The 25,237-nt window shown below is 44.6% G+C and overlaps 3 protein-coding genes across 7 annotated transcripts in view; all 3 read right to left on the reverse strand.

Annotated features, from left to right (window-relative positions):
• Positions 1-2,091, reverse strand: part of LOC148684758 (uncharacterized) — a 26,703-nt gene extending 24,612 nt beyond the window's left edge. Inside the window, exon 1 of one of the 2 annotated variants that reach the window (XM_088675122.1) lies at positions 1,963-2,091. The gene's annotated coding sequence lies outside the window, so the exon portion shown is untranslated. The remainder of the gene's footprint in view (positions 1-1,962) is intronic. The other variant, XM_088675121.1, reaches the window with a different exon arrangement.
• LOC118090069 (uncharacterized) overlaps positions 1-5,450 on the reverse strand; it is a 14,285-nt gene extending 8,835 nt beyond the window's left edge. Inside the window, exons 1-3 of one of the 4 annotated variants that reach the window (XM_088675116.1) lie at positions 5,305-5,450; positions 3,845-4,234; positions 1,963-2,089 (exon numbers count right to left, since the gene is read on the reverse strand). In XM_088675116.1, coding sequence (XP_088531242.1) covers positions 1,963-2,089; positions 3,845-4,234; positions 5,305-5,373 — 586 coding nt within the window. In that variant the 5' untranslated portion in view covers positions 5,374-5,450. Of the gene's footprint in view, positions 1-1,962; positions 2,090-3,844; positions 4,235-5,256 lie in introns of all 4 variants that reach the window. The other 3 variants (XM_060278003.2, XM_088675117.1, XM_088675118.1) reach the window with 3 other exon arrangements.
• Positions 5,451-15,352: 9,902 nt separating this feature from the next.
• Positions 15,353-25,237, reverse strand: part of WRNIP1 (WRN helicase interacting protein 1) — a 35,291-nt gene continuing 25,406 nt past the window's right edge. The window contains exons 5-7 of the mRNA XM_035125399.3: positions 19,061-19,216; positions 18,009-18,088; positions 15,353-16,146 (exon numbers count right to left, since the gene is read on the reverse strand). Coding sequence (XP_034981290.3) covers positions 15,871-16,146; positions 18,009-18,088; positions 19,061-19,216 — 512 coding nt within the window. The 3' untranslated portion in view covers positions 15,353-15,870. The remainder of the gene's footprint in view (positions 16,147-18,008; positions 18,089-19,060; positions 19,217-25,237) is intronic.

Genomic DNA, 25,237 nt, shown 5'->3' on the forward strand with positions numbered 1-25,237 from the left:
AATAAATCACAAAAACAAAAGTTGCACTGCGAAATAAATAAGCTCCAGACCACTTAAACAGACAGCACTTTCATGCTTGGAAATAATTTGCTTCTTTATATATTTACATTTTTTTTCTTACCTGCACTGATGATAGTCATTGTTTGGATGGGGGGCTTTAATCCATCCATACAATCAATCAATCAATCAATCAATCAATCAGTGACACGGACACAAAAACAAATGAACTGAAAAAGCCTCCAAAACAAAAATGTAAAATAAATCACAAAAACAAAAGTTGCACTGCGAAATAAATAAGCTCCAGACCACTTAAACAGACAGCACTTTCATGCTTGGAAATAATTTGCTTCTTTATATATTTACATTTTTTTTCTTACCTGCACTGATGATAGTCATTGTTTGGATGGGGGGCTTTAATCCATTTCCGCAGTCACACAATCAATCAATCAATCAATCAATTAATCAGTGACACAGTCACAAAAACAAATGAACCGAAAAAGCCTCCAAAACAAAAATGTAAAATAAATCACAAAAACAAAAGTTGCACTGCGAAATAAATAAGCTCCAGACCACTTAAACAGACAGCACTTTCATGCTTGGAAATAATTTGCTTCTTTATATATAGGGAAGTCTCGGGAGGGTGGGAGAGGGAGGGAGGGAGAGGAGGGTATAAAAAGGGGGGAATTGATGATGTGTTTTGTTAAATTTGTTCAATAAAAACATTATAAAAAAGGAAATAATTTGCTTCTTTATCTCCATTGTTGTTGTGCTAATGGTTCTTTTGGTTTTGCAGCTTTTATTCATTTCTGCAGTTAAAGAATCAATTAATCAGTAGCTGAACTGGGTTGCACACAGTCACAAAAACAAAACAAAAAAGCAGAAAATAAATATCAAAAACAGACAGATCTCAGTGTGGCACTGAAAACAGAAGTTTGGTACTCATACTGGAAGTGTAACACTCAATCCGGAGCACGTTCGGCTTCCGAAAAAAGTTCCCAAACCAGAACATTTACTTCCAAGTTGTTTGACTACTAAACCCTTTGAGAACCAAGGTACCACTGTATTCAGAAGCATTATTGCCTAGGACCGCGAGGGCAGAGCACAGACATCAGTATAATCCTTTTTTTCAATCTATCCCAGTTGCTGGCTGTCACTGCTTCCTGTAGAATGGAAGTCCATAGATTAACTATGCTTCTGTTGATTCATCTTTTGTAGCCCTGAAAGGATGATAAATGTATTATGGCCTAAGCTTTTGTGGGCTGCAGTCGGGCAAAGTGGACTCTTGACCAGGAAAGCTGATGCCCCTATGAACTTGGGAGTCTCTTTGTTGGCTTTGTGTACTTATTTTGAAATCTGTACCAAGTTTGTACCAAAGTATCTCCAAGTAAGCTTAGAGATTGATAAAATTACAGGGGTGCTATAAAATATTATACCTTTCACACACAAACCCAGCTTGTAAAATCAGCAAGTTTACACAATTCACTTTTTCCTAGCCCTCCCTGCACACAACAGTGCAAGACATGCCTACAAATACAATGCCTCTATGTACACTGATGGCATGCAAAACCTCATGTGGAAGAAAACTATGGAAGGAATTCAGTATTGTGCCGTGTCAATCATTCCATCACAGAAAGCATGTCAGCTTCCTAGAGATGTAATGGTTCTCCCCCTTCTTTCTCCATGAATTTAACATTGGGCTGTCTTCCCACAGGATCCTTCTCCAACTTGATGCGCTCTGGAAGTTGTTAGACTACAACTCCCACCATTCCATTGGTCATGCTGGCTGTGGGTGAGGGGAGTTGGAATCTCATAATGTCTGGAGGGTACTATGTTGCAAAAGGCTAACTCAGAAGTTCTGGCATTCCCATTGTCTGAGAATTTCAGGCAGGAGAGAGGAAATGGCTTCTGCTGGACCCTCCGCAAATTGCAAAAGCACACAAGGACCCAGACCCCAACCCTTACCCAGAAAGCTGGCCTCTTCTTCACTCTCTCCCTCAGCCTTTACAGAGAGATGGATGTTCTCTGTGTCCAAGGGATCCTGCTCAGACTTTGGGGACTTAATAACCACATCTTCCACAGGCCACAATTCCTGGAACAGAGACCGGGATGCCGATAAGGACATCTTGAAAAGCTAGAGAAGCTGACTGACAGATGTCAGTCAGAAGTCAAGGCTGTCGGCTGGATAACACAGTACACAAGACATAATTAACTTGAAGATTTATTGCCAAACAAGCAATTAGCCTTGGAGAGCTGACGTCGAGCATCCATCAAGTATGCTCAAGTTGACCCTTCTGAAGAATCCTGACGGCATCTGCAGAATATACAGTACTGAACCTATGACCATTGCGTCTCTTGGTTTGTTTTCTGTCTAAACCCTTCCCATTTGTCTACTCTTTGGCCTCATTGGGTCAGCTGCTTCCCCTTCCGGTGAAGGAAAGCTCCCTTCCTTCCTCTACGAGTCTTCCTGTGCCTCTTGAGAGCTTTGGCTTTGTTGCAGCCTGCTTCCAGCTACCGTGTTATCTAAATTCCTTTCAGTGTCAAGAGGAGTGGGAGTTTGTAGCTGTCGGCTCTCAGCTCTCAAATCAGACTGTACTTCTAGGCTTTGGGCTGGTGTGTTCATGACACTGGGTGAGTTAATACTGCTAAATAGCTTTTGGACAGAACTGTAGGCCACTATCCTATACTGTTCACACTCACATGGAAGTAAGTCCCACTGAACTCAATGTGGCTTGCTTCCAAGTAGGCCTCCACAGGACTGCCCTGTTAAACAGTATTCAGAATGCTTCATATGTGTTGGTCCATTCTGAATTATTGTGTCTCGACTCAAGAGGAGGGATTTGAAGATGCCTTTCACCTGACTACACAGCCCCTTTGCAGTGGGAACAGTCAAACCACAAAGCCACTGATCAACCAGAGTTTCCTGTTTTGACCAAACACAGTTTGAAGTTAGCTTAATATCCCGGCTTGTTCCAAATCTGGCAGCTGTAGTTTCCTGGTTTGGGCAAAATGGAAAGTTGCTTAGTTACGGCTTATAAGAGACTGCCTGGTTAGATCACAGTTCACCATCAGGGCCGGCCCAATCATGAGGTAAACTGGGACCATTAGGTCAGGTGGCAGATGCAGGGGGAGATGGGACTAGCACATTCCCAGTTCCCGTTTGTTAGCCTTGCCCCCCAGTGCAGGACCACAGATGGTAAATTTGTGCAACTACCCATGCAGAGTGCTTCTCTTTTGCCCCCTCTCACTAAAGGTTGGGTGGGAGTCCTTCCTGGAGTGATCCATTCTGCTTCTGATGCCCAGGAGATTTTTGTTTTAAACTTGGGTCAACTAAGGTTTCAGCGTAACTTTGCCAAAGAATCCTTAAAAACTGTGCCTATTTGTAAAGCATCTTTTCAGGCTGCGATTCAGTCATCTGAAGCTGGCCATTATATTAATAAATCTTGCAACGACCTTGCAAGGTAGGCCAGTGTTATTCTTTTTTGCACCACACATGGCAGTGCTGAGGCTGCAAGACGTGCCAAGACTTTTACCTCAGTGGGGAGAAAATAGCATTTTGGAAATGGAGGCAATTTAGAGGAGTAAAACGGGGGTTGGAGTAAAGGACCCCTCTTCTGACGTAGCTTCTGCTCTGATTAAATTCAGAGTCCCCTATGGTTGCTTCGTCACATCAGGAGATGTGATTGCAAATCTCCCAAGTTTGGTCTAGCAAGCCTTTTTAAAGTGGATTAGAGAGAAAGTGCAGGGAGGAGGAAAATATTCATAGCTAAACAGAACCTCCATGTCTACAGCCAGTGGACCTGTGACCGCCAGGTGCTGGAAACCCAGGTGAGAGGAGGGCACTTACCTTTCCTAGAAGCCCCTCAGTGTCTGGGAACAGGGTCTGGTCTGTCTCCCCTGCTCTCCCACTGGGCCACTGGCTGTCATCCGTAGCTCCCTTGAAGGATGTCAGGAAGACACCATCCCCGGAGTGGGGAGGAATGGGAGCCTGTGGGGTTTCCCAGCTTGAACAAGGTGGTTGCATTGTCTTCAGGAAATCCTGCCACTGGGCATCCCAGTGCTGCTTCAGCTCCTCCTCCTCCTCTGGCTCCTGCTTAATTTGACGTAAATCTGCCTGAGGCAGAAGATCCCCGAAAGTCTCAACTTGGCCTGCAGGAGATCTCTTTCCTTTGGATTCCAGGCTCTCCCTTCGAATAGGTCTCCTCGGTCCCTGCTCTTCCATTTTTACACTACCCTGCTGGAAAAGGAAAAAAAACACAAAGTAAAATGCCAGTGTAGAATAAAAGTCAAGAATAAAAAACAAAAGCACGTTTTTTTTAACCATTAGCCAGATTTTGAAATATATTATTACTCTTTCTATTTCTGATGTTCAGGCTGTGAATGACAATGTCGCCCAAATAACTCCACCCATGGATGAGAGGAAGTTATCCAAAGACTCGAGGAAACCCCAAGGTTTACGGAAGTATGAATAATATTTGGGGGTGGGAGAACCAAGGCAGTGATAGGGAAATCCAAAAACAACTCAGTAAGAGCACTGATCATGTTCAGTGGCCAGGGAATGCTGATCCTGGCTGCAACTTTAAGCATGTTGGAAAGGCAACAACAGATCTTTGTATATAATTAAGGCTGTGACGGACCCACCTAACATTTAAAGTACATGGCTTCACCCAAGAAATCCTGCGGGCTGCAGTTTGTTAAGGGTGCTGAGAACTGTAGCAATAAACTACAGTTCCCATGATTCTCTGGGGCTTTAAATTCTCTGGATCTACAGACTTAATGCTCTCAACATCCTATGGACACAAACTGCATTGAGATTTCTCTCTAATTACTTTGAGATTTTTTCCCTTAAAATATGAAGCAGTACAGTATAGAAATGAAATGAGTAATAATCTGAACATTAATAACTAACTTCCATTTTGCCTTCCTTAGTCCTTAGAGGCAGAAGCAGGCGAAAGGGAAGGACAGTCGGAGCGGAGGGAGGGCCGTGGAAGAGGACGGGGCTCCCTGATGAGGGACAGGGAGAGGGGCGGCAAAAGCCCCAGGTACGCCCTGATCAGTGGGCGACTATGCAGCCTCCATCGCGAAGCAGCAGCTGCCTTGGACCCCTCATTGTGCGCCTTGAGCTCAACAGCGTCTATAGTATTGAAGGGTTGCAGGGCGCCCTGCAGCCTCTGCCTGGACTCGGGGGCTGATCCTGCCAGGCACGGGCTCTCCTCCTCCTCCTCTTGCTTCGCCCTCCTGCCACCCCCCCCCTTGCACCTCTGACTCCTCGCTCCTCCGTCCCTGCACTGGAATGCGGATCCTCACCGGGGAAACTCGCCAGGCCACTGCCCGCTGCTCCTCCGCAATCCTCGGCGGGGGGACAGGAAAGTGCATCCGCTCTCGAGTCCCCTTGGCTGGCCACGTTTCCTGCCTCTCTGAGCATCGGATCTCGCTGGCTGTGGGTTGGGCCATGGGAGGCTGCAAGCCTGGATGCGCCCCCTTGCAAGGCGAATGCATCGTGCAGGCGGCGAGACCGCCCTGCTGATACGCACTTCTTCAGATACCAAATGGTAAATTTCCAAATGGTACATTGCCAAAACGCTGTAGCTGCAGTGCAGCAGCACAGGAACAATATGTTCAATTCATATTCTCTCTCTCTCTCTCTCTCTCTCTCTCTCTCTCTCTCTCTCTCTCTCTCTCTCTCTCTCTCTCTCTCTCTCTCTCTCTCTCTCTCTCTCTCAATTGCAGCTGCAGAAGCACCTCACCTTAGGAAAGCCCATCACTCATTCCCACCCCCACCCCCACTACCCTCTGTATATATATATAAGGGTCTGACACTTCTGTTTCCAGTGTATCTGAAGAAGTGTGCATGCACACGAAAGCTCATACCAAAATAAAAACTTAGTTGGTCTTTAAGGTGCTACTGAAGGAATTTTTTCTATTTTGCTTCAACTCAGACCAACACGGCTACCTACCTGTAACTAGAACTGTAGTTTATGTGCATCTGCCTAAATTTAAACTGGAGGAGAGCTATAACCTCAAAAATGACTTGGCAGTGTTGGGACTGCTGGATGTCTTGGACAGCAGTAAGGCAGATTTTTCTGGAAATGTCAGGAGCCCGGAATCTCTACGTGTCCCATATTGTTCACAAGTCATTTATAGAAGTGAATGAAGAGGGAGCGGCAGCGGCAGCAGCAACTGCTGTTGTTATTACAACAACATGTACCTCTCCACATATTATGGAAGAGGATTTCAATGCTGACCACCCCTTCCTATTTTTTATCCGCCACAACCCAACAAGAAGTGTACTTTTCTTTGGCAGGTTTGCTTCTCCATGAAAAGTAGAAGAAACGGTTGAACCGGATAAACTGATGAACAACATACTGTTGTTTATTTCCTTGTTTTAGTTTTCCCCCAGATACTTAGAATCATGGAACTGTGGACTTGGAAGGGACATTCCAACTGCTTGCAATGCAGGAATCCTGCCCATGGCCTCCCTTGGTTCTTATAGGCTTTTAGAAGGAAAGTGGTCCATTCTGGATATGGATTAATTTGGGGAAATTATTCAATCTTTATTTATCACGGCGTGCTGTTCATTCAGATCCAGTAATTTGTTTGTTATACTAAAACCTGATAAGGTCTCTCTCCCCCCCCCCCCCCCCCGTAGCCTCTTCTTATGAAGACTAATTTGTTTGACATCTGCTTCAAGAAGTGTTCAATGAGGGCCTACAGTAAAAGATAAAAAATGCTTAGGAATAGGCTTCTATGAGAGAGCCTTTTGAGGGTAAACTTTAATCCCAGTCTGCATTTGGTACTATATGTCCAGTCTGGAGATCCTTTTCCTAGTCTGTATTTGTACTGTATTTGAAATGGGTTTTTTTATATAAATAAATAAATATGGAATTGTTTTAATTGTTTTTACTGTGGAATCAGTTTGAGATATTTCATGGAAAGCTATTCATTAACAATAGTAATAGTAATAATAATCTCGGGGATGCGGGTGGCACTGTGGTCTAAACCACTGAGCCTGTTGGGCTTGCCGATCAGAATGTCAATGGTTCGAATCCCCCCGACAGGGTGAGCTCCCGTTGTTCGGTCCCAGCTCCTGCCAACCTACCTAGCAGCTCAAAAGCACATCAAAGTGCAAGTAGATAAATAGGGACCGCTCCAGCAGGAATGTAAACAGCGTTTCCGTGCGCTGCTCTGGTTTCGCCAGGAGCAGCTTAGTCATGCTGGCCACATGACCTGGAAACCTGTCTGCGGAAGTGGATAAATGCTGGCTCCCTAGGCCAATAAAGCGAGATGAGCGCTTCAACCCCAGAGTCGTTCGCGACTGGACTTAAGTGTCAGGGGTCCCTTCACCTAATAATAATAATAATAATAATAACAACAACAACAACAATAACAATAATAATAAATAATTCATACAAAGTATGCTCTAGCTGTATTTTGCATCATCCCTCCACATGGTGCTACTTTTCTAGAAAAAGGGGTGCCAGAACTCACCATGAATGCCTCCCTGTCACTTGAGAGCTGTCGGAACTGAGTTCCACATGGCTCTGTTCCACATGGCTAAATAACTTCTGAAGCAGCAAGCCATTGCAGCAGTTTTCCAAAGTAGATCTGTTGAGGCGGGGAAGGAGAGAGAAACATTTTCACATGATACCTGCTTCTCACAATAAATAGTGTTAGAGAGCTGATTATGCCCTTGTAGCGATTCGCCACCTAGACCAGACCCAGCATGTGAGGGGTTAAGTGTGGAGTAGATAGAACCCTCGGGGGCGGGCTCAGCCCAGGGATAAAAACCCCTCCCGAGTGGCAGTTAGTTGAGTTGAGGTTGAGGGAGTCAGTTAGTGTTGAGCTAGGAGTGGTTGGTTATATGCAGAGAGAGCTGGTTTAATATATTGAGGAATAATAATAATAATAATAATAATAATAATAATAATTTTTTATTTGTACCCCGCCCATCTGGCTGAGTCTCCCCAGCCACTCTGGGCGGCTTCCAGTCGAATATCAAAACAATACAGCAATAGTACAATTACAAAAGTCACAAAAAATACATAAACCACATCAAAAAATACACAACCTAATAGAAAACAATTTCGACATAAATCAAAATCTAAAACTAAGAATACATCCTTAATACAGTTTAAAATAACATAGGTAAAAAATAACAGGAATTTAAACAAAAAAACAAAACAAAATGGAGCCCTCTCTGCCCAGCAGCAGCGGCGGCAACAGTCCTTTATAAAGCCCATCAGGCCCCACCCTGGGCCAGGTGGTGAGTGGCAGGACTGGGGCCTCCAGGCGCTGAGGAGGGGAGTCCTCCTGGCTGGTAGCAGCAGCAACAGCAGTTCTTATAGGCCTTGGCCCCGCCCTGGGCCAGGTGGTGAGTGGCAGGACTGGGGCCTCCAGGCGCTGAGCAGGGGAGTCCTCCTAGCTGGTAGCAGCAGCAACAGCAGTTCTTATAGGCCTTGGCCCCGCCCTGGGCCAGGTGGTGAGTGGCAGGACTGGGGCCTCCAGGCGCTGAGCAGGGGAGTCCTCCTAGCTGGTAGCAGCAGCAACAGCAGTTCTTATAGGCCTTGGCCCCGCCCTGGGCCAGGTGGTAAGTGGCAGGACTGGGGCCTTCAGGCGCTGAGCAGGGGAGTCCTCCTGGCTGGTAGCAGCAGCAACAGCAGTTCTTATAGGCCTTGGCCCCGCCCAGGCCAGGTGGTAAGTGGCAGGACTGGGGCCTTCAGGCGCTGAGCAGGGGAGTCCTCCTGGCTGGTAGCAGCAGCAACAGCAGTTCTTATAGGCCTTGGCCCCGCCCTGGGCCAGGTGGTAAGTGGCAGGACTGGGGCCTTCAGGCGCTGAGCAGGGGAGTCCTCCTGGCTGGTAGCAGCAGCAACAGCAGTTCTTATAGGCCTTGGCCCCGCCCAGGCCAGGTGGTAAGTGGCAGGACTGGGGCCTTCAGGCGCTGAGCAGGGGAGTCCTCCTGGCTGGTAGCAGCAGCAACAGCAGTTCTTATAGGCCTTGGCCCCGCCCAGGCCAGGTGGTAAGTGGCAGGACTGGGGCCTTCAGGCGCTGAGCAGGGGAGTCCTCCTGGAAGGAGGATAGGTGGTGATTTAGTCAGACGGGATACAAAGTTGTGAGATTATTAATAAATATTTACTTAGTTGACTTTAGCGGTAATAGGCCGGTAATTTATAATTAGAGGTAATAGGCCGGTATAGGAACCATCTGAAATTTAGAACAACCTAAGATTTGTAATGCAACCATTAAGCATATGAACACACAATAAAGCAACTTTGTTTTATTTTATCTGTATCCTGGTCTGTGGTGTTTTGGTGGAGGTGTTTATTTTGTAGTTGGCACATCACCAATCGACCGTAAAACGTCCAGTGGTGATGTGCAGGTCAGAGTGACCGCTACAGCCCTCTATAAGGAAACCTGCTTTCCTTATAAAATGCCTGGCCATAGACACATCAAATAAAACACTCCCAGAATGAAAGGTAAACTACCTCAGCTGTTTATGGGACATAGCAGGAAGTGGGAGGGTAACACCGTGTAAACAGGATGTGAGCTAGATTTTTATTTTTTTAAAATACTTTACTTCCTTTTGCTGGCTGTTTCATTTTTCAAAAAAATATAGATTTCAGTGTTAATGGGAGCAGCACAGTGGTTTGTGGCTCTTGCTTCTAACTGGCATTAACAGTAATGTGTTGTTATCCGTAGATGTCACAAGAATATGAGAAAGGAGGCATTTCATGTTCAGCATTTAAATTTATTATTGCTATATTTTTACTATCCATTTGCTTCCTTTTCATGACATCCAAAAACAGCTGCCTGAGGTGGCTGCCTCGTTCTACCAAGCGACAGAGTTGGATCTGTTAGGGCCCCAAGACGTACCACCAGCCCTGTGGTGTGAAAGAAGCTTGTTTTCGCATACCCCACTTCTTGCAGGTTAAGGGGATTCGACTAACTTTCTCAGGGGCCACCAAAGTGTTTCAGCTCAGCTGAAAGTCTGAAAAGCCTGAGAGGAAGAAGCAGCCCGCAATTAACCTGCACTGGAGCTCCATCTACTGCCTGTTGTGCGCAATAAAATTCAACCGTGCAAGCACCGAAGTCTTACTGACAGCTTGCTCCACAGCTGTGTGTGTGAGAGAGAGCTTTCGGAGACACTGTGCAGTGTTTAGTTGCACAGGTTAAAATGCACACACACATTTTACCGGTAGTTGCTGGCCTCATCTGTCATACTTTATTGTGGTTGATGCAGCTTTAAACTCTTATTTCTTGCATTTTTAGCTCCCTTTCCCTACAATGAATCCCAAGTAGGGCACAGGGTTATCTTGTTACAACAGTCCTGTGAGGTAGGATGCATTGAGAAACAGTGATGCAGTTTGGGTTATCCAGCGTGATTTATATCCCATTGGGGATTTAAACTCTGTTTTCCTGAGTCCTAGCCCAAGCCTCTATTGCAGGAATGGTAAAACTTGTGGCTCTCTACTAGTTGGACTCAATTCCCCTGGTCATTGGGCCCTAGTCACTGTGCTAGCTTTTTGTTCATCTGAATTCAGATTTCCATGGCTCATTCAGCTTCTGCTCAAAGAAGCGCTATCACCTTTCTGCAAACATATTTGCCTTGTTACACATTTGAGTCAGGCACCTTGCAAATCCAGGTTAGCCTAATGCGCTGTGCCGAGAAATTCTGTGGAATGCGTGATCAGGACATGTGACAGGTCACGAAGATGACATCTGGAGATTGCCTAGGTTCAACACATGTTTTGTTTTATTGCAAGGGGGGAAAGTAGGAGGAAAAGCTTCAGGGGCCGAAGAAAAGTTTAACCCAAGATGATGCATTTTAGAGTAATCATTTAGTGACAGTTCTCACCCAATGCATGAGCTGCTCTAGATCACTTGCAATGGTCAGAATCTGTGGCAGGGCCATGTACGGTACACATTTCTGACTTAAAACACAGCTAGGCAATTGCTTTTCTCAATTTAGATTGAAGCTGCTTTTGGAAGCGGGAATGCATCAAAATACAGTTCTGCGTAAGAAACGACAGGGTAGGTATGACTTATGACTACTGTCGTGTGTACTCTGCTTCCTAGGTAAGGTAGGTTAAAGGTAAAGGACCCCTGGATGGTTAGGTCCAGTCAAAGGCGACTATGGGGTTGTGGCGCTCATCTCGCTTCAGGCTGAGGGAGCCGGCATTTGTCCACAGACAGCTTTCCGGGTCATGTGGCCAGCAGGACTAAACTGCTTCTGGTGCAACGGGAGACCGTGACGGAAACCAGAGCACACGGAAATGCCGTTTACCTTCTGGTCACAGTGGCACCTATTAATCTACTTCCACTGGTGTGCTTCTGAAGCTGGGACAGAGCAACGGGAGCTCACCCTGTCGTGTGGATTCAAACCGGCAACCTTCTGAAAAGCAAGGCACCTGTTGTCCCTAAACCAGTTTTGGGAGTGTACTGGATGTAGGGTAAATGCAGGACTGTGTACATAGTCCAAGATGGCACCTGGTGGTTGCCTGGGATAGTATCACTTTTCTTAACTGTGGCAGGAAAATTGAGTAAGTTTGAAGCTCTTGTTTCTGCTTCACGTGAAATCTAGGTTAAGACTAGCACCATGCCTGGAAATTGAGGGGATACACAACAATGGGTGCTCATAAAAATATAACAAAGCCCTGCTGGATCAGGCCCATGGCCTATTCAATCCAGTATCCTGTATTCACGGTGGCCAGCCTCTGGGAAACCAGCAAGCAGGACCCAAGCACAAGAAGATTTCCCCCTCTTGCAGTTTCCAACATCTCGCATCCAAAAGTATCATTGCCTCTGCCAATGCAGAGGAGGAAACAGAGCTACCTTTTCATGGTGGGAATGTTGCCCCTGGTCCTAACCCTATTATAGGCTGCTTTGTGCAGTGCTGAGGGGACCTCTTCCTCCTCACTGCAAGGCCTCCATACATCACAGAGCTAGTTGTGCTGTATACATATGGGATGTGAAACACATAGCAATCAAGTACAACATTCCTAGAGTGGACATGCTAGTGGATGCTTTGTACAGTTGCGAACGGGATCTGTTCGTGAGGCCCGTTCGCAACATGAAAAGGCCTCATCCTGAAGCTCTGAATCTGCGCAAGCGTATGACGCAATTTGGTGCTTCTGTGCATGTGCATGCGCAAAGCGCGATTTAGTGCTTCTGAGCATGCGCACACGCCAAATCTGGAGGTAACCCATTCCAGGACTTCCGGTTTCGGCGCGCACGTAACTTCAAAAGACGTAACTCGCAGCGGACGTAACATGAGGTATGATTGTACCAGCCAGGAGTCTAACTTCCCATTTCCTTCTGAGCTGTGACAAACTTTCTCTGCATGTGACTAGAGGCCTGTGTGTGTCTGTGAGGCCTAACCTGGGCAAGGGAGCACCTTCCTTTGTCTCTTCTCCATTATGTCAAGAGCTGGGATCATGTGATTCAAAATAGAAGGTCAAAATTAGGGTTTAAAGAAGCAGAGAGGCATTACAGTACGTGCTGCTGTGAAAGCAACATTGGTTGGGATCTGGGTTAGTAATCCATATTTAAACCAAATGATTTTTCTATGGTTGAATCACATTTAAAGAGTATGTAAAGCTTTTATAAGCTCCTACAAACATGGGTGGTTTTTATTGTGTTCTAGCTTGTAAATTAAAAGCTACTGTATTGTCCTTCCACAATAGCTCATGGGATCACAGATTAAGCAAAACAGTCTTTTAGTTTGAAATGAAATTAACAAACCTTGACTGAGCCTTTCGCTGATCAGTCCAGTACAATACCTGTGAATGTTTAAGATGACCTTTCAAATCTGGAATGGAAGTTGGTTAATACATTATTCACTAACATGGTGCCCTCCAGATGTTTCAGACTTTCCCCGGGTTGGGGGATGACTGAGCTAACATAACCACCACCTTTTGGGAGTAAGGCAGCAGAACCCTGAACATTAACAGTTCACTTACTACTGCGAGTTCCTAGAGGCAAGGATGAAACCAGCTGCCATTGGTCCGTCACTTTTTGACATCACATTCCATTAAAAAAAAATTCTTGATGAGGCAAGTTATGAGGAGGACATTTGGCCATTTGACGCAAAGTTTGCTGAAATCAGATATGATACGGGCACGCTCTGTAACCTCCCATTTTTATTCGTGCTGGAAGAAAACAACATGACCGGGCAAGGTTCAAGTGTGTCCTCAGAGGAATTAAAAAGGGCTAAAAATGAGGCGACGAGAGGTCAAGTTACTAGCAGCAGAATGCTACATACCTGGGTTAAGCCGTGGCGCATGCTCAGTGAGAGTGCGTTGTTTTCCAGATGCTTAATAGCGCAAGCAGGCCGAATTGAGTATCCATGAAATTTAGATGGCTTGGCTCTTTATACACCACACTAACTTCTGGGTGCTTACCAAAAAGTTGACGTCTCCTTCCTGAATCTAAGTTTGGCTTAAAGGGAAACAACGGAAGTTTCTATGATGTCACATGTTGCATTTCTGTTTTGTAAGTGGTTGGGACCACTTTGTGGACAGAAGGAGCTCTAGTAATGTTAATAAATAATAAAATATCAGCTTAAACCCTCAGAAAGGGAAAAGGTTCGCTGCGGATGTCATTGGTCTGCAGCGCAGAATTTTGGCGCAGGTATATTTCAGTTCCTCGGTGGCAGCTACGGGGCTGCAGAATTGATTAAGCACACAAGGAAGGCTATGCATACAATTTGTGCATTATCTCCCCCTTTTGTGTAATTTTAACTTTCTTCAACATATTCTGGAGGTAACTTTTAACACAAACCATCACTGTGGAAGCACATAGTGATGAGCAGATTACCAAGATCTCTGCAACATGTATGCTGGATTGGGTGATGTATTTAGCATCCGGAGCCCAGTTTGAGAAGTGACAAAAAGCAGGTATGCCAGTCCACACAAATCTGTGATTCCTGCCACTTCTTGCGATTGCATGATGTGGCTCCAAGATTCGACCCACAGACAGAAAACACCTTTCTGTTTGCCAATAGATCTGGCTGGAGGAAGCAGCCCAAGAACAAATGTGGGAACAAATGATGCAATTTGGCTGCAGAAAATGCTACAGGATTCCTGTCTGTCAGCTCTTGGTAGGGGTCCATCCACTGTGGCTTATATCTCAAGTCATCTTCCCTTCTTCAGATGCCAACCTCTCCAGCACACAGTTATCCCATCTCTTGTTCCTGCTTGAAGTAAGAGTACAAGGAACCAGCTTGCTAAAGCAGCCTTTGCCAGACTGCCAGATGTTCTGGACTACAACTGGGCTCCTTTGAGAGGACGGGCAGTGTATAAATTTAACGACAGCTATCAGCACAGCAAGCCTCTTGAGGGGTCCCTGGTTGGCAAAGGCTACCCTAAATCATTTTCAAAAAACAGAAAATAGTAGGTGTCTTCCAAAACTAAAAAGGCATTTTCTGGAGATCTCCGAGATCCAGCTACTGTGCATTTGCCCCCCTCAAATCCCCTTTATTAAAATATTAATACGCCATTTTATGCCGCTAAGGAAAACATGGAGGCAGCTAATAAGTGTTGCAAGCCATCTACCCTTAAAAGGACGTAGGAATTCTTTAAAGGAGAAAAAAAATAGTAATGTTAAACAAATCTGTATTAAATCAGCTAAAAATGAAACACACACACACACACACACAGGGACGCAGAAAGGACAAAGTATGGAAAAACATCCTACCTTTTCACTGAAAATAGATGTTTTAACGTACTCTTGGACTGTGGCCTTAGTTTTTTGTGGAAGATTTTAGTGGCCCTTGGCTACGATGAAAACCTGACTGACTGACATACTGCTTTGATGGCACTCCTTGTTCATTATTCTGAACATGCATTATAAATGGAAGGAAGTAAATGCAGATCAGTAATTCTTACAGAGACAGAACGAGCAGCCCCCCTTCCAGGACATGATTATTCTGCTGCATCAAAAATATACTCTCCGATGCAAATACACAGCAAGAGTTTTTCCTACCCCCCCAAAAAAGCAGATGCTGACTGGAAAGCAGCCAAGACAGAGCAGTAAATCATACAGAGAGAGAATGGGCAGCCTCCTTCACCTTCCACATGAATGCTTTGGGCTTCACTACCGAGTTTGGGAATTACTGATGTATAGCACAGAACACGGCCACAGCAATCCAACACAACAGGTGTACGAGACTGAAATCTGCCAAGCATCCATAAAGCTATTGAAAATTAATTCTTCCCAACTTCATGCAGAGTTTCGGCTGGCAAAGGAATGACACTCGCTCAGAGGCAAGAGGCTTAAGTGGGAAGCAGAATAGCTAAAATAGTGTTAAGAATCACACCACCATAAACCAATCCTGACTTTCCACAAAGCAGACACTGAGTAAATTTTAAATCAACCTTTATTTACAAAACTTCACAGTATCAAAAATAATCTGACAAGCGTGTTAAATTCCCGTCATATTACTTTTTCTATCTCAAGGTGCAAATGCAGACTTTTTATTCTTTTAACCTAGTCCTTTTTCAGTTTTGAGCAAGCCCACGGCATGAAGCACGCCCCTTTTAAGTCCCGGGGATTTAATTGGGAGCATTCAGTATAGAACAAGTGCCTAACCTAGGCTAGATTGTGTCCCAAATGTTTTGTCTTAAAAAATAATGACCTAGATATGTTTCCTTATGTCCAATGATTTCAGTTGATCTTAACACATGTACAACTGTAGACCAGATTGTGGACATCCATTTTCTACACAAAGTCCATAACTTCTGATATATTTTACCTCACAAAACCATAATTCTGTGCCTGGATAACATGGCGGGGTTAAAACAGAAATTATTGCAGAATTAAACTTAAGTGTGTGTGTGTGGCAGGAGAAAGTTGGCCACCACATTGCACGTAGGGTCATCACATTCTTTGCTGTGTAAAAAAATCGACCCCTTTCAGTTCTTTAGGCAGGTATTCCTGCTCCACAGGTTCCGTATACATTGGGTTATATTTATAACCTTTGCCATAGCCTATGTCTTTCATGAGCCTGGTTGGTGCATTCCTCAAGTGCAAAGGAACAGGTGGAAGAGGTCCCTGGTGGTTTCTCAGACATGCCTTGACTTTGCTGTAAGCGCCATACACTTCTATAGACTTTGGTGCTCTGGCAAAATAGACCACACACTGCGCTAGTAAGACCTGTACAACAAAAGAGGGAGAAAAATAGAGACTGAAATAATCTGACGTACTTTCGGAAGGCTTGTTACTGAGGCCGCCAGATATCATTTCTAATAAAGAGAAGAACATAAAATATAAGAAGAGTCCTGTTGAATCAGCCCCTGCTATTCTGACATCCTGTTTCCCAGAGTGAAGTTCAGCAAGGCCCAAGTTTTCCCACATCCAGGTTTATAGTGTCACTCACAGTCATGTGAAAACAGTGAAACTGAAACGGTAAGCTCTTCAGATGAATTGAAAATTCGTTTTAATTTTATTCACCCATTTCTAAACCACACACTCATACAAATGTACACTAGTCGTCAAAATTGTGGAAACCTTTTGGGGAAAAGTGTATTTCCGAGGTTTGATGGCTCATAACACCTGACTGGCTCTCCAAACACTCATGCTCATTGGCTACATTCAAATGAAGGAAAGCTACTGCATCTCAACCTAAGCAAGTTGTGCTTCCCTTTTCTGGTTATCTGCTATAATGTTTGATAGAATACAGATAACTGAACAACCTTTGTTGCACTACATTCTCTATTACATTATCTTTCCATTGATATATAATTTTATGGTATTACTCCAAAAAAGTGGTGTTTTACAGTGGTGCCTCGCTAGACGAATTTAATTCGTTCCACGGGTCAATTCTTATAACGAAAAATTCGTCTAGCGAATCCCATAGGAATGCATTGAATTTTTTTAAAAAAATTATTTGCCCACAGGAACGCATTAATTGAATTTCAATGCATTCCTATGGGAAACCGCGATTCGCTTGACGAATTTTTCACAAAACGAATTTGTCTAGCGAGGCAACCTCCGCTCGAAAAAATCCTTTCGTTAAGCGAAAAATTCATCTTAAGGGCGTTCGTCTAGCGAGGCACCACTGTACTTTCCCCAAAAGGTATGTGTGTGTACAAAAATCTCAAATTAAACCCAGAACAACATGACCAACAAAAACAAAGATCAAAACGCGTTGAAGAAACTGGAGTACAATGGGTCATGTGACAAGAGAAGCTATAAACACGGTGAAGCATTTTTGTAAGGCTTTCTGAGATAAACAGATTTAAAACTTGTTACAGATGGTGCCAAATTGATTTCATTAGCTAGAGATTTGCATAAGCCCACTACACAGAATGCACAATTTCTTGTAGAGGACAATCTGGCACTGGCAGGTACCACCAGACTTGCTTCTGTGGTGGATGGCAAAGACTGAGCTGTGATATAAGGAATAAGGCGATCTTTTAATGTCTGCTGGTTCCAGGTTGTTTCGGGTTTTTATATATTCAGAGAATAGGAAAACCTTAAAGTTGGCCCGTAGCCCTGCAGCAACCTCGACAGAGGTTTTATTAACTAGTCGGCAGCTAATGCCTAATTACAACCAGACTGATAAAACAGAAGAAACTGAAAGTGGCAAGTGAGAGTAACATATATGCACCTTTTATCTGTATGCCTCCTTTTCAGTTTAAACCATGCTAAAGGTGGCTTGCAACATGAAAAAAACTCATAACTGCAACATGACAAAAGTAGGAAGAAACAATGAACGGAACATAAAAAAATACACAACCAAACTGAACAATTTTCACACAAATCACAAGAAGATCTAAAATAAAGATACAGAAGATTAAAATCAAGAAGAGCAACAGCCTCCGCTAAACAATACCCCAGCCCAAGAGTCTGTTCAGCGGTCTCAGCTTTTGTAGCTGGAGTCAGTCAGTGTCCCTCCCTCCCAGGCCAGGTGGGGAAATGCCTGCAAACCAGGGAGCATGTCTTCCAGGATTCACAGGCAACATTTAGTGGTTGAAATGCTGACAATTCTAGAAGTAAATTTATACCAACTTTACCTCACACTCTGGCATTCCAATGAAGTGGCAGCCTTGATAAGCAGCCACCGCTTGGGTTAACGCCAAGGGATCAGCCAATCCTACAATCAAAAATTACATTTAAGAAAGCACATCACGGTCAGCAATGTAATACTCCATACAGTGCCCATCTTATTCCTTAAACCAACTGTCATGTCAGGGCTGTTGTCAGGGGGTTGGCGCTGCTGGGAGAGGGCCCATTACAAACTCTTGGAACCCACTGAACCCTCTCTGTTGCTATCTGTGCCCTCCAAGCAAGTGAGTATGGACAGCTAGGCAAGAAGAAGCAAAATTATCCATGCCCTCTTTGCCTGGATAGATACACAGTTTGGGGCCAAGAGAGTGAGCAAGTAGTGACAGCAGTGAGGAAGAGGTGAATGCACTCAATTAGGGGTCCACAGTAGAGGTAAAAGGTAAAGGTAAAGGGACCCCTGACCATTAGGTCCAGTTGTGACCGACTCTGGGGTTGCGCGCTCATCTCGCATTATTGGCCGAGGGAGCCGGCGTATAGCTTCCAGGTCATGTGGCCAGCATGACAAAGCCGCTTCTGGCAAACCAGAGCAGCACATGGAAACGGCGTTTACCTTCCCGCTATAGCGGTTCCTACTTGCATTTTGATGTGCTTTCGAACTGCTAGGTTGGCAGGTGCTGGGACCAAGCAACGGGAGCTCACCCCGTCACAGGGATTCGAACCGCCGACCTTCTGATCAGCAATCCCTAGGCTCAGTGTTTTAGCCCACAGTGCCACCTGGGTCCCTACCACAGTAGAGGTAGGACTTCCCAAATCTTGCTTACAAGCCAGTCAGCAGAGGCTTGCCCAGCCACGGCTAGAAGGACCTTCCAATGTCAAGTAAGCGAGAGTTGACTCTGTTCCTTGCCACCCTCCCCCAAGGGCGTACTAAAACGAACACTTTTACAACAGGGCTGGGGAACCAGTGGACCACAACTCCCATCGCCTCTGAAAACACAGCTCCACACAGCATGATCTAAAATGCAAATAAGACAATAAAACTAGTCCGCTTTAAGTAACTCACCTATGTCTTCACTTGCAAACCTCACCAACCTTCTTGCTACGTAGAGTGGATCCTCGCCGCCTTCCAGCATTCGGGCAAGCCAGTAAAGAGAAGCATTTTCATCGGAGCCTCGCATAGATTTATGGAGGGCAGAGATGCAGTTGTAATGCTCTTCTCCTATTCAGAAAAATAAATAAATAGATAAAAATCACACCCTCCACAACAAACTTGGTCATTCAGTGCAACCGACTGGCAGTACATAATTTTGAGCTCCCTGGAAGAAAAAGGTAGGATATAAACAAACAAGCAAACAAATTATCTGGTTTTCATCTTCTTCTTCTTTTTAGTACTTGTACAGGGCAGTCTCGAGCAGGTCGGCCGCCCTGGTGCTGAGGGGCGGAGATCGCTCCGGCGCCCCCGCAGGGCGCAGCATGGTTTCCGTGCGGCTTTGTCGTGCGGCGCCCGGCCTACCGGCCCGGCACCCTGACTCACCGCGCCACCGGGGTCTACCTAGAGCCGGCCCTGTACTTGTACACCACTTAGAAAATACTGTAATGAAGCAGTATATAAATTCCCAGAAAAAAACATTCAAGACAGTCGAAAGAGAATACAGACGAATACAGATGATAGGGTCCAGTTAATGCTTTGAATTAATTGCTATAAGCAGCATTGATGACCACTAGCTTAGATGGCTTTTGAAGCGATGATTTAAATTCACAGCGTACAGGTCTTATCAATGGCCACTAGCTTTGACACCTACATGCAGCCTCCAAGTCCAAAATCAGGAAGTTTCCAGTTACCAAATGCCCGGAGCAAGCCCTGTTTGTAAGAGGGGATAAGACTACAGAGCAAGACAGACCCTTGGTCTGATCGAGGTCTGATTTGTTCATTCTGTAAGTCTTTGTGGGTTTCACCAGCAATTGTAATCATTTCGGTTACAAACAGCATGTTTCAAAGTGTGCATTTCCTGTTCATTCAGATGTACATCTTTATCACAAAGCACTGGATGTGTCTTTAAACGCAAATATAAATAAGTCGCATCATTCAATACAACGGTGTGAAGTTGTACCGCTATGCACTTTCCACACAGCCCCAAACTGCAAGGAATGATTATCAGGTGTTTTGTTATATAGACCAGAAGCAACACATAACTGTAACTGGGTCTGCACCCTCCTGCCTTAGAATTTAAAGGCGGAACCACTTGTATCTTCATTAGCAAAGGCGTAAGCCTGAATCCCTCTGAAGTGGGATATCCCTATCCACATGACTCCAGGGTGGTCTCTTTCTACGACACACAAGGCCAGCAGACAGCTATTTTTAATAGCGCTCCACACAAAAAGCCCACTGGTATGCCATCGTTATCAGGCCAATATAAACAGCGTGTCTGTGCTCTGTCACAGCATTCAGGCTTTCAACTCGAGCAGGCGGCAGTAAACCAAGCAGCTGGGAGTCTCATCGCAGTCCTGGGAATGGCGTCGCCTGGTCTCTTAAAACCAAGATGGCCTTTAAATGTTGAGAGAAAGGCAGTGTGATCTGTTCCCACCTCCCTTCTTCTCCCCCAGCTGGCATTCTTTCATGCGGTGTTTTCTAAGCCACTTGGAATATTCATTGAGCATGCTCAGTAATTGTTGAGCTATTTTACATTTTACCAGAGGTGGGTGGAAAAGACAGACTGGAAAGCCCAGCTACATTAAAATATTGGATCTCTCCTTTGATTTCTATGGGCAGCTCTCTGGGGACATTTAAAATAGCTTCTCCATGAACCAGGACATTAGAATCATTGTATAGCACCGAGCTTCTGTTTGCATTCCACATTTCCAGTTCCTTGAGTGTCCATTGCACACTGCATTTGTTGTATTTTATTTTATTATTTTTATGGTGTTATGAGGAGGAAGGGACCAAGCTCAAACAGCCACACGTAGCCACTTCTGACCTAAAAAGAAGTTGTATCAAAAGCTTAGTTGCCTGGCGTTACAGTGATTAACATGTGTGACCCATATTGTGATGGGGATAATATTTACTATGAAGAAAATGTACCTGGTCCCTCACCAAAGAACCCTGAATAAACTTACCTGTCGTGGGACAAAAGGACAGGCCACTTCATGGCCTGGTAAACATTTAAAAATCAGAAAGCAGAAAGAAGGAGAAGAGTAGTAGAAAGGACTCACGATGAATGGATGTAAATGTGAGTTCTTCAAGGATAGGGATTAGGTCGTGTTGTGCCAATATGTTCAGGTAAGTGCGCTACTTCACTTCACTTGTGAAGTCTTCTGTACTTATCTGAAACTCCTAAAAGTACACATATGAACCCATGCTAATGAGGAGTGACTATATCTTCATGCCAGCAAGGACTATAAAGGTAAGGGTAAAGGGACCACTGACCATTAGGTCCAGTCGTGACCGACTCTGGGGTTGCGGCGCTCATCTCGCTTTACTGGCAGAGGGAGCCGGTGTACAGCTTCCAGGTCATGTGGCCAGCATGACAAAGCTGCTTCTGGCGCACTAGAGCAGCGCACGGAAATGCTGTTTACCTTCCCGCTGTAGCGGTACCTATTTATCTACTTGCACTTTGACGTGCTTTCGAACTGCTAGATTGGCAGGAGCTGGGACCGAACAACACGAGCTCACCCCGTTGTGGGGATTCAAACCGCTGACCTGATCGGCAAGCCCTAGGCTCTGTGGTTTAACCCACAGCGCCACCCGCGTCCCAGCAAGGACTATACTCAAGTATAATTTGGAAATGAGATCAAACACCACAAATCTAACATCTGCTCTCAGCCACTGCAAGACAGTCCATTGGCCAAATCCTATAAGACTGTGCATCATTGTTTATGATAGGCAGAAGCTGGAATAATAATTATCATGGTTACTAACTAGGGAGAGAAAGATGGCAGGTTCCATTCTATTTTTCTTGCCATCCTCCCCGCAATCACCATCACAGTTATACTTTGTATAAAGTTTAGAAAAGAACCTTCTCTCGTCAAAATATTTTATAAATAGTTTGCGTTGCATCACTAAGCAAACATATTTTACTGGTCAAGAAATGGATAAAAATGCCACTTCCGGCAACAGAATGAAGCTCACAGTCGAGAATATGTGAAGAGCATTCATTCAAAGACTATTTAAATGCTAGCACGTAACTAGTTAAATGCAAGGAGACAAGCCTAATCCTCAAAGCGCAATCTCTAATTCCGATCTCCGCAGCAAAGACAGACAGAAACGGCCAGCGTTTGTGACACGTCATGGTGCCAAGTCACGAATTTAGCAAGAGCTGGTATCAAATTAGGGATCCTCCCATGCAGTTATATGCAGGTGCTGCGACATAAGCAAATTACAAAATTCATTTCCTTAAAAAGGAGTGCCAAAAATAAATCAAATAATTGAAAATTTCAACGAAGTATTGGTGTGAATATCAATACGGGGGAGCGGCAGAGGTTGCATTTAAGTGATACTATGTTTTTTGAAGAAAAAGCCATGAAAACTCTAATACATCCTGCCAACAGCAAAGTATTCAATATAAATGAGAGATTTTAGTAAATATGAAGCACCAGTCCACAAATCATGGTGGACTTCTGCCCATGTCGGGGGTTAATAATTCCCCTAGGTCTCCTCCAGTTCTGAAGGTCTGAGTTTAAAGAACACTACTGTGGCTCTTTAAAGAGTTTACATCATACAATAAAACCAATTTCGATATAAATATCCATATATTGTGTCAGGTTTATTTCTGCTTTAACAATAATGATGGCACGTAACTGAAGCCTAGAGTGGTAAACGCTGCTGTTTTAGAGTCCTGTGTCTGTCCTTCATCCCTTTTGCTGAAGATGGTATCAAGATTATGTAATGAGGCCCAAAGTCTACAAACCAACAGAATCAGGATGACGACATCCATTGCAGCTGTGTCCCTGCTACATATCCGAATGTAGCCCAGTGCCAAAAATTATCCGCACAAAGCAAAATAGCAGAAGGCCAGTTGATCCTTTCTCCCCAACATTATCGATTTCAATGCATAGACATCTCACCCAGATGGGAAGCATTCAGACACGCAACACCCCAACCCACTCAGCTTGACATGGCCCCACCCAGGAAAATCCTTATCAATTGAGTCTGCTGGTTGTACAAACCGCAATTGACGCAAGAGAATATCACCAAGGCAACTATCTGTAAACAAACAATAAATGCCCATAAAAATGGCACAAGTACTTCCTTTCCCAAATAGGTCTTATCTTAAACAATAGCAAATGCAGTAAATAAAAGAGTTCACTTGTAATGTTATCAGTAGTTCAGTGCTTATTTCTTCTCTTTCCAAAATAGATGTTTTTCTTGAACAATTGCAAATGCAGTACTAAAGGGGTACTTGTGATATACCAGTGGTTGAGTGCTGGAACGTTGTTCCGGTAATCCGACATTTCGTCGCTAAAGAGCTTAGTCATCGAGCTTTGTAGTAAATAATGTACAAGAGAATCTGTCCCCATCTGCATGTTTCCAACGGGAGGAACATAGAGGACAATGTCCTTCAGCAAACTATTATCTTGTGTTGATTGCAGTCATCATTGTATCACCACCCTGTTCAATGTTTTATAGTTGTACAAACTGGCACTTAGAGGTCTCCCAGCAAAATAAAACAAAATGTATATTTCTTTTGCAGGGAGAATCCCAATACCATGGAAGCGGAAGTGTGTACGCACACAGCCAAAATCTTCGCATTACCATATTCTTCCGTGTATAAACATGCCCCCATGTATAAGATGCCCCCTATTTTGGGGACTCCAAATTAAGAAAATGGGGGGAGCTTACCAAGAGTTGTTAAGCTGTTTTTTGGGGAAATGTCCAGAGTTGTTCAGCTTTTTTTGGGGGGGGGAGGGATGCCCACAGTTAAGCTTTTTTTGGGGGGGGTGTTGCTGAATATCGCTCACCCGCATGATTGCACGCGTCGCCAAAGGCACCAATCGTATGCCAGCTCGCCGCCACCAGACGCAATTCACCCATCCAATTGTCACAGTGGCAGCCAATAGACAGTAGCCAATGCCGCAGCCACCACTCAAACACCCAATCAACACTGACAATCTCCTGATTGCGGCTGCAACCAATTGCCCATTCCCCCACCCAAGTATAAGACAAGCCCAAGTTTTAAAGTTGTTTTTAAAAAGAAAATACCCTCGTCTTACACACGGAAAAGTACAGTATATGATTTCTTAAAATATAGATCTGTTCATTACTAGAAATGCTCGTGAGGCAACACATGAAGCGCCACAAGCTATTCTTAGCCACAGACAAAGCGGTTTTTATTCCACCGCCACACGGTCCCCAGGGAGACCCGGTATGCATTATCCTACCCCTTTCAATGTTCTTCCTTCTGAGATAATAGCACGGAGTTCACAGTATGTTCCGAGCCAAACCCCTCTCATGAGTTTCATCTTCCCAGCAGCAGGGCCTCCTCAAATTCTCCACACCTATTGTTGGAACAGGTGCAGAGGATCTGAAGAGCAGCGTGTGAAGATGAGTGGGCCTCTGCCAATGGTGTCTGGAAGGCAACAGCTATCTTATTAGGCAAGACCTTCTCGCTCAGGCAGTCTCTCGGATCCCTGGAAAAGGAAATTAGCCTGGGCTCTTTTGTATTTTTAGAATTTTATGTATTTGGCTTTCTGTTTTATTGGTTTCACTGGCACTGCTAACGTTGCTGCTGTTTCACTGTTGCGTTCCTTTCGCTAACGTATCACAACCTGCTTTAAGAGCAAATATAGGTATAAATTCTAAAAGTAAATAAATGAACGGGTTTCAACTAAACCACAGTGGCTAGATTTGGACGTCACAGTAAATTATGGCTTATCATGATGGAAACGAGCCTAGCCTCCTCCCAGGCTCATGTGCTCCCCCTCTTCTTCTCTTCTAGTGTGGCTGCGAGGAGGAAGATTTTGCTTCTGATACCAATTAACCACAATTCAACATTACACCTGAACTCTAAACTGTGGTTAATCTCATCTATGGTTTGACGAAACAAGCCAGCTTCGTAAGCAATGGTTTAAAATTCCATGCTTCAAACAAACCATAACTGAGATTAACCACAGTTTGTTCAGACAGCACAGCAAGCTGTGGTTAATTAAACATGAACTCTTCCTCTCATTGTGGTAGGAGAGAGGAGAGTATGCAAGCCTAGAAGCTAGGCTCATTTCCAAGACAACAACTATGGTTTTTTGTGAC

This window comes from Zootoca vivipara, chromosome 8 (assembly GCF_965207765.1).
Source record: "Zootoca vivipara chromosome 8, rZooViv2.hap1.1, whole genome shotgun sequence".
NCBI classification, from domain to species: Eukaryota; Metazoa; Chordata; class Lepidosauria; order Squamata; family Lacertidae; genus Zootoca; species Zootoca vivipara.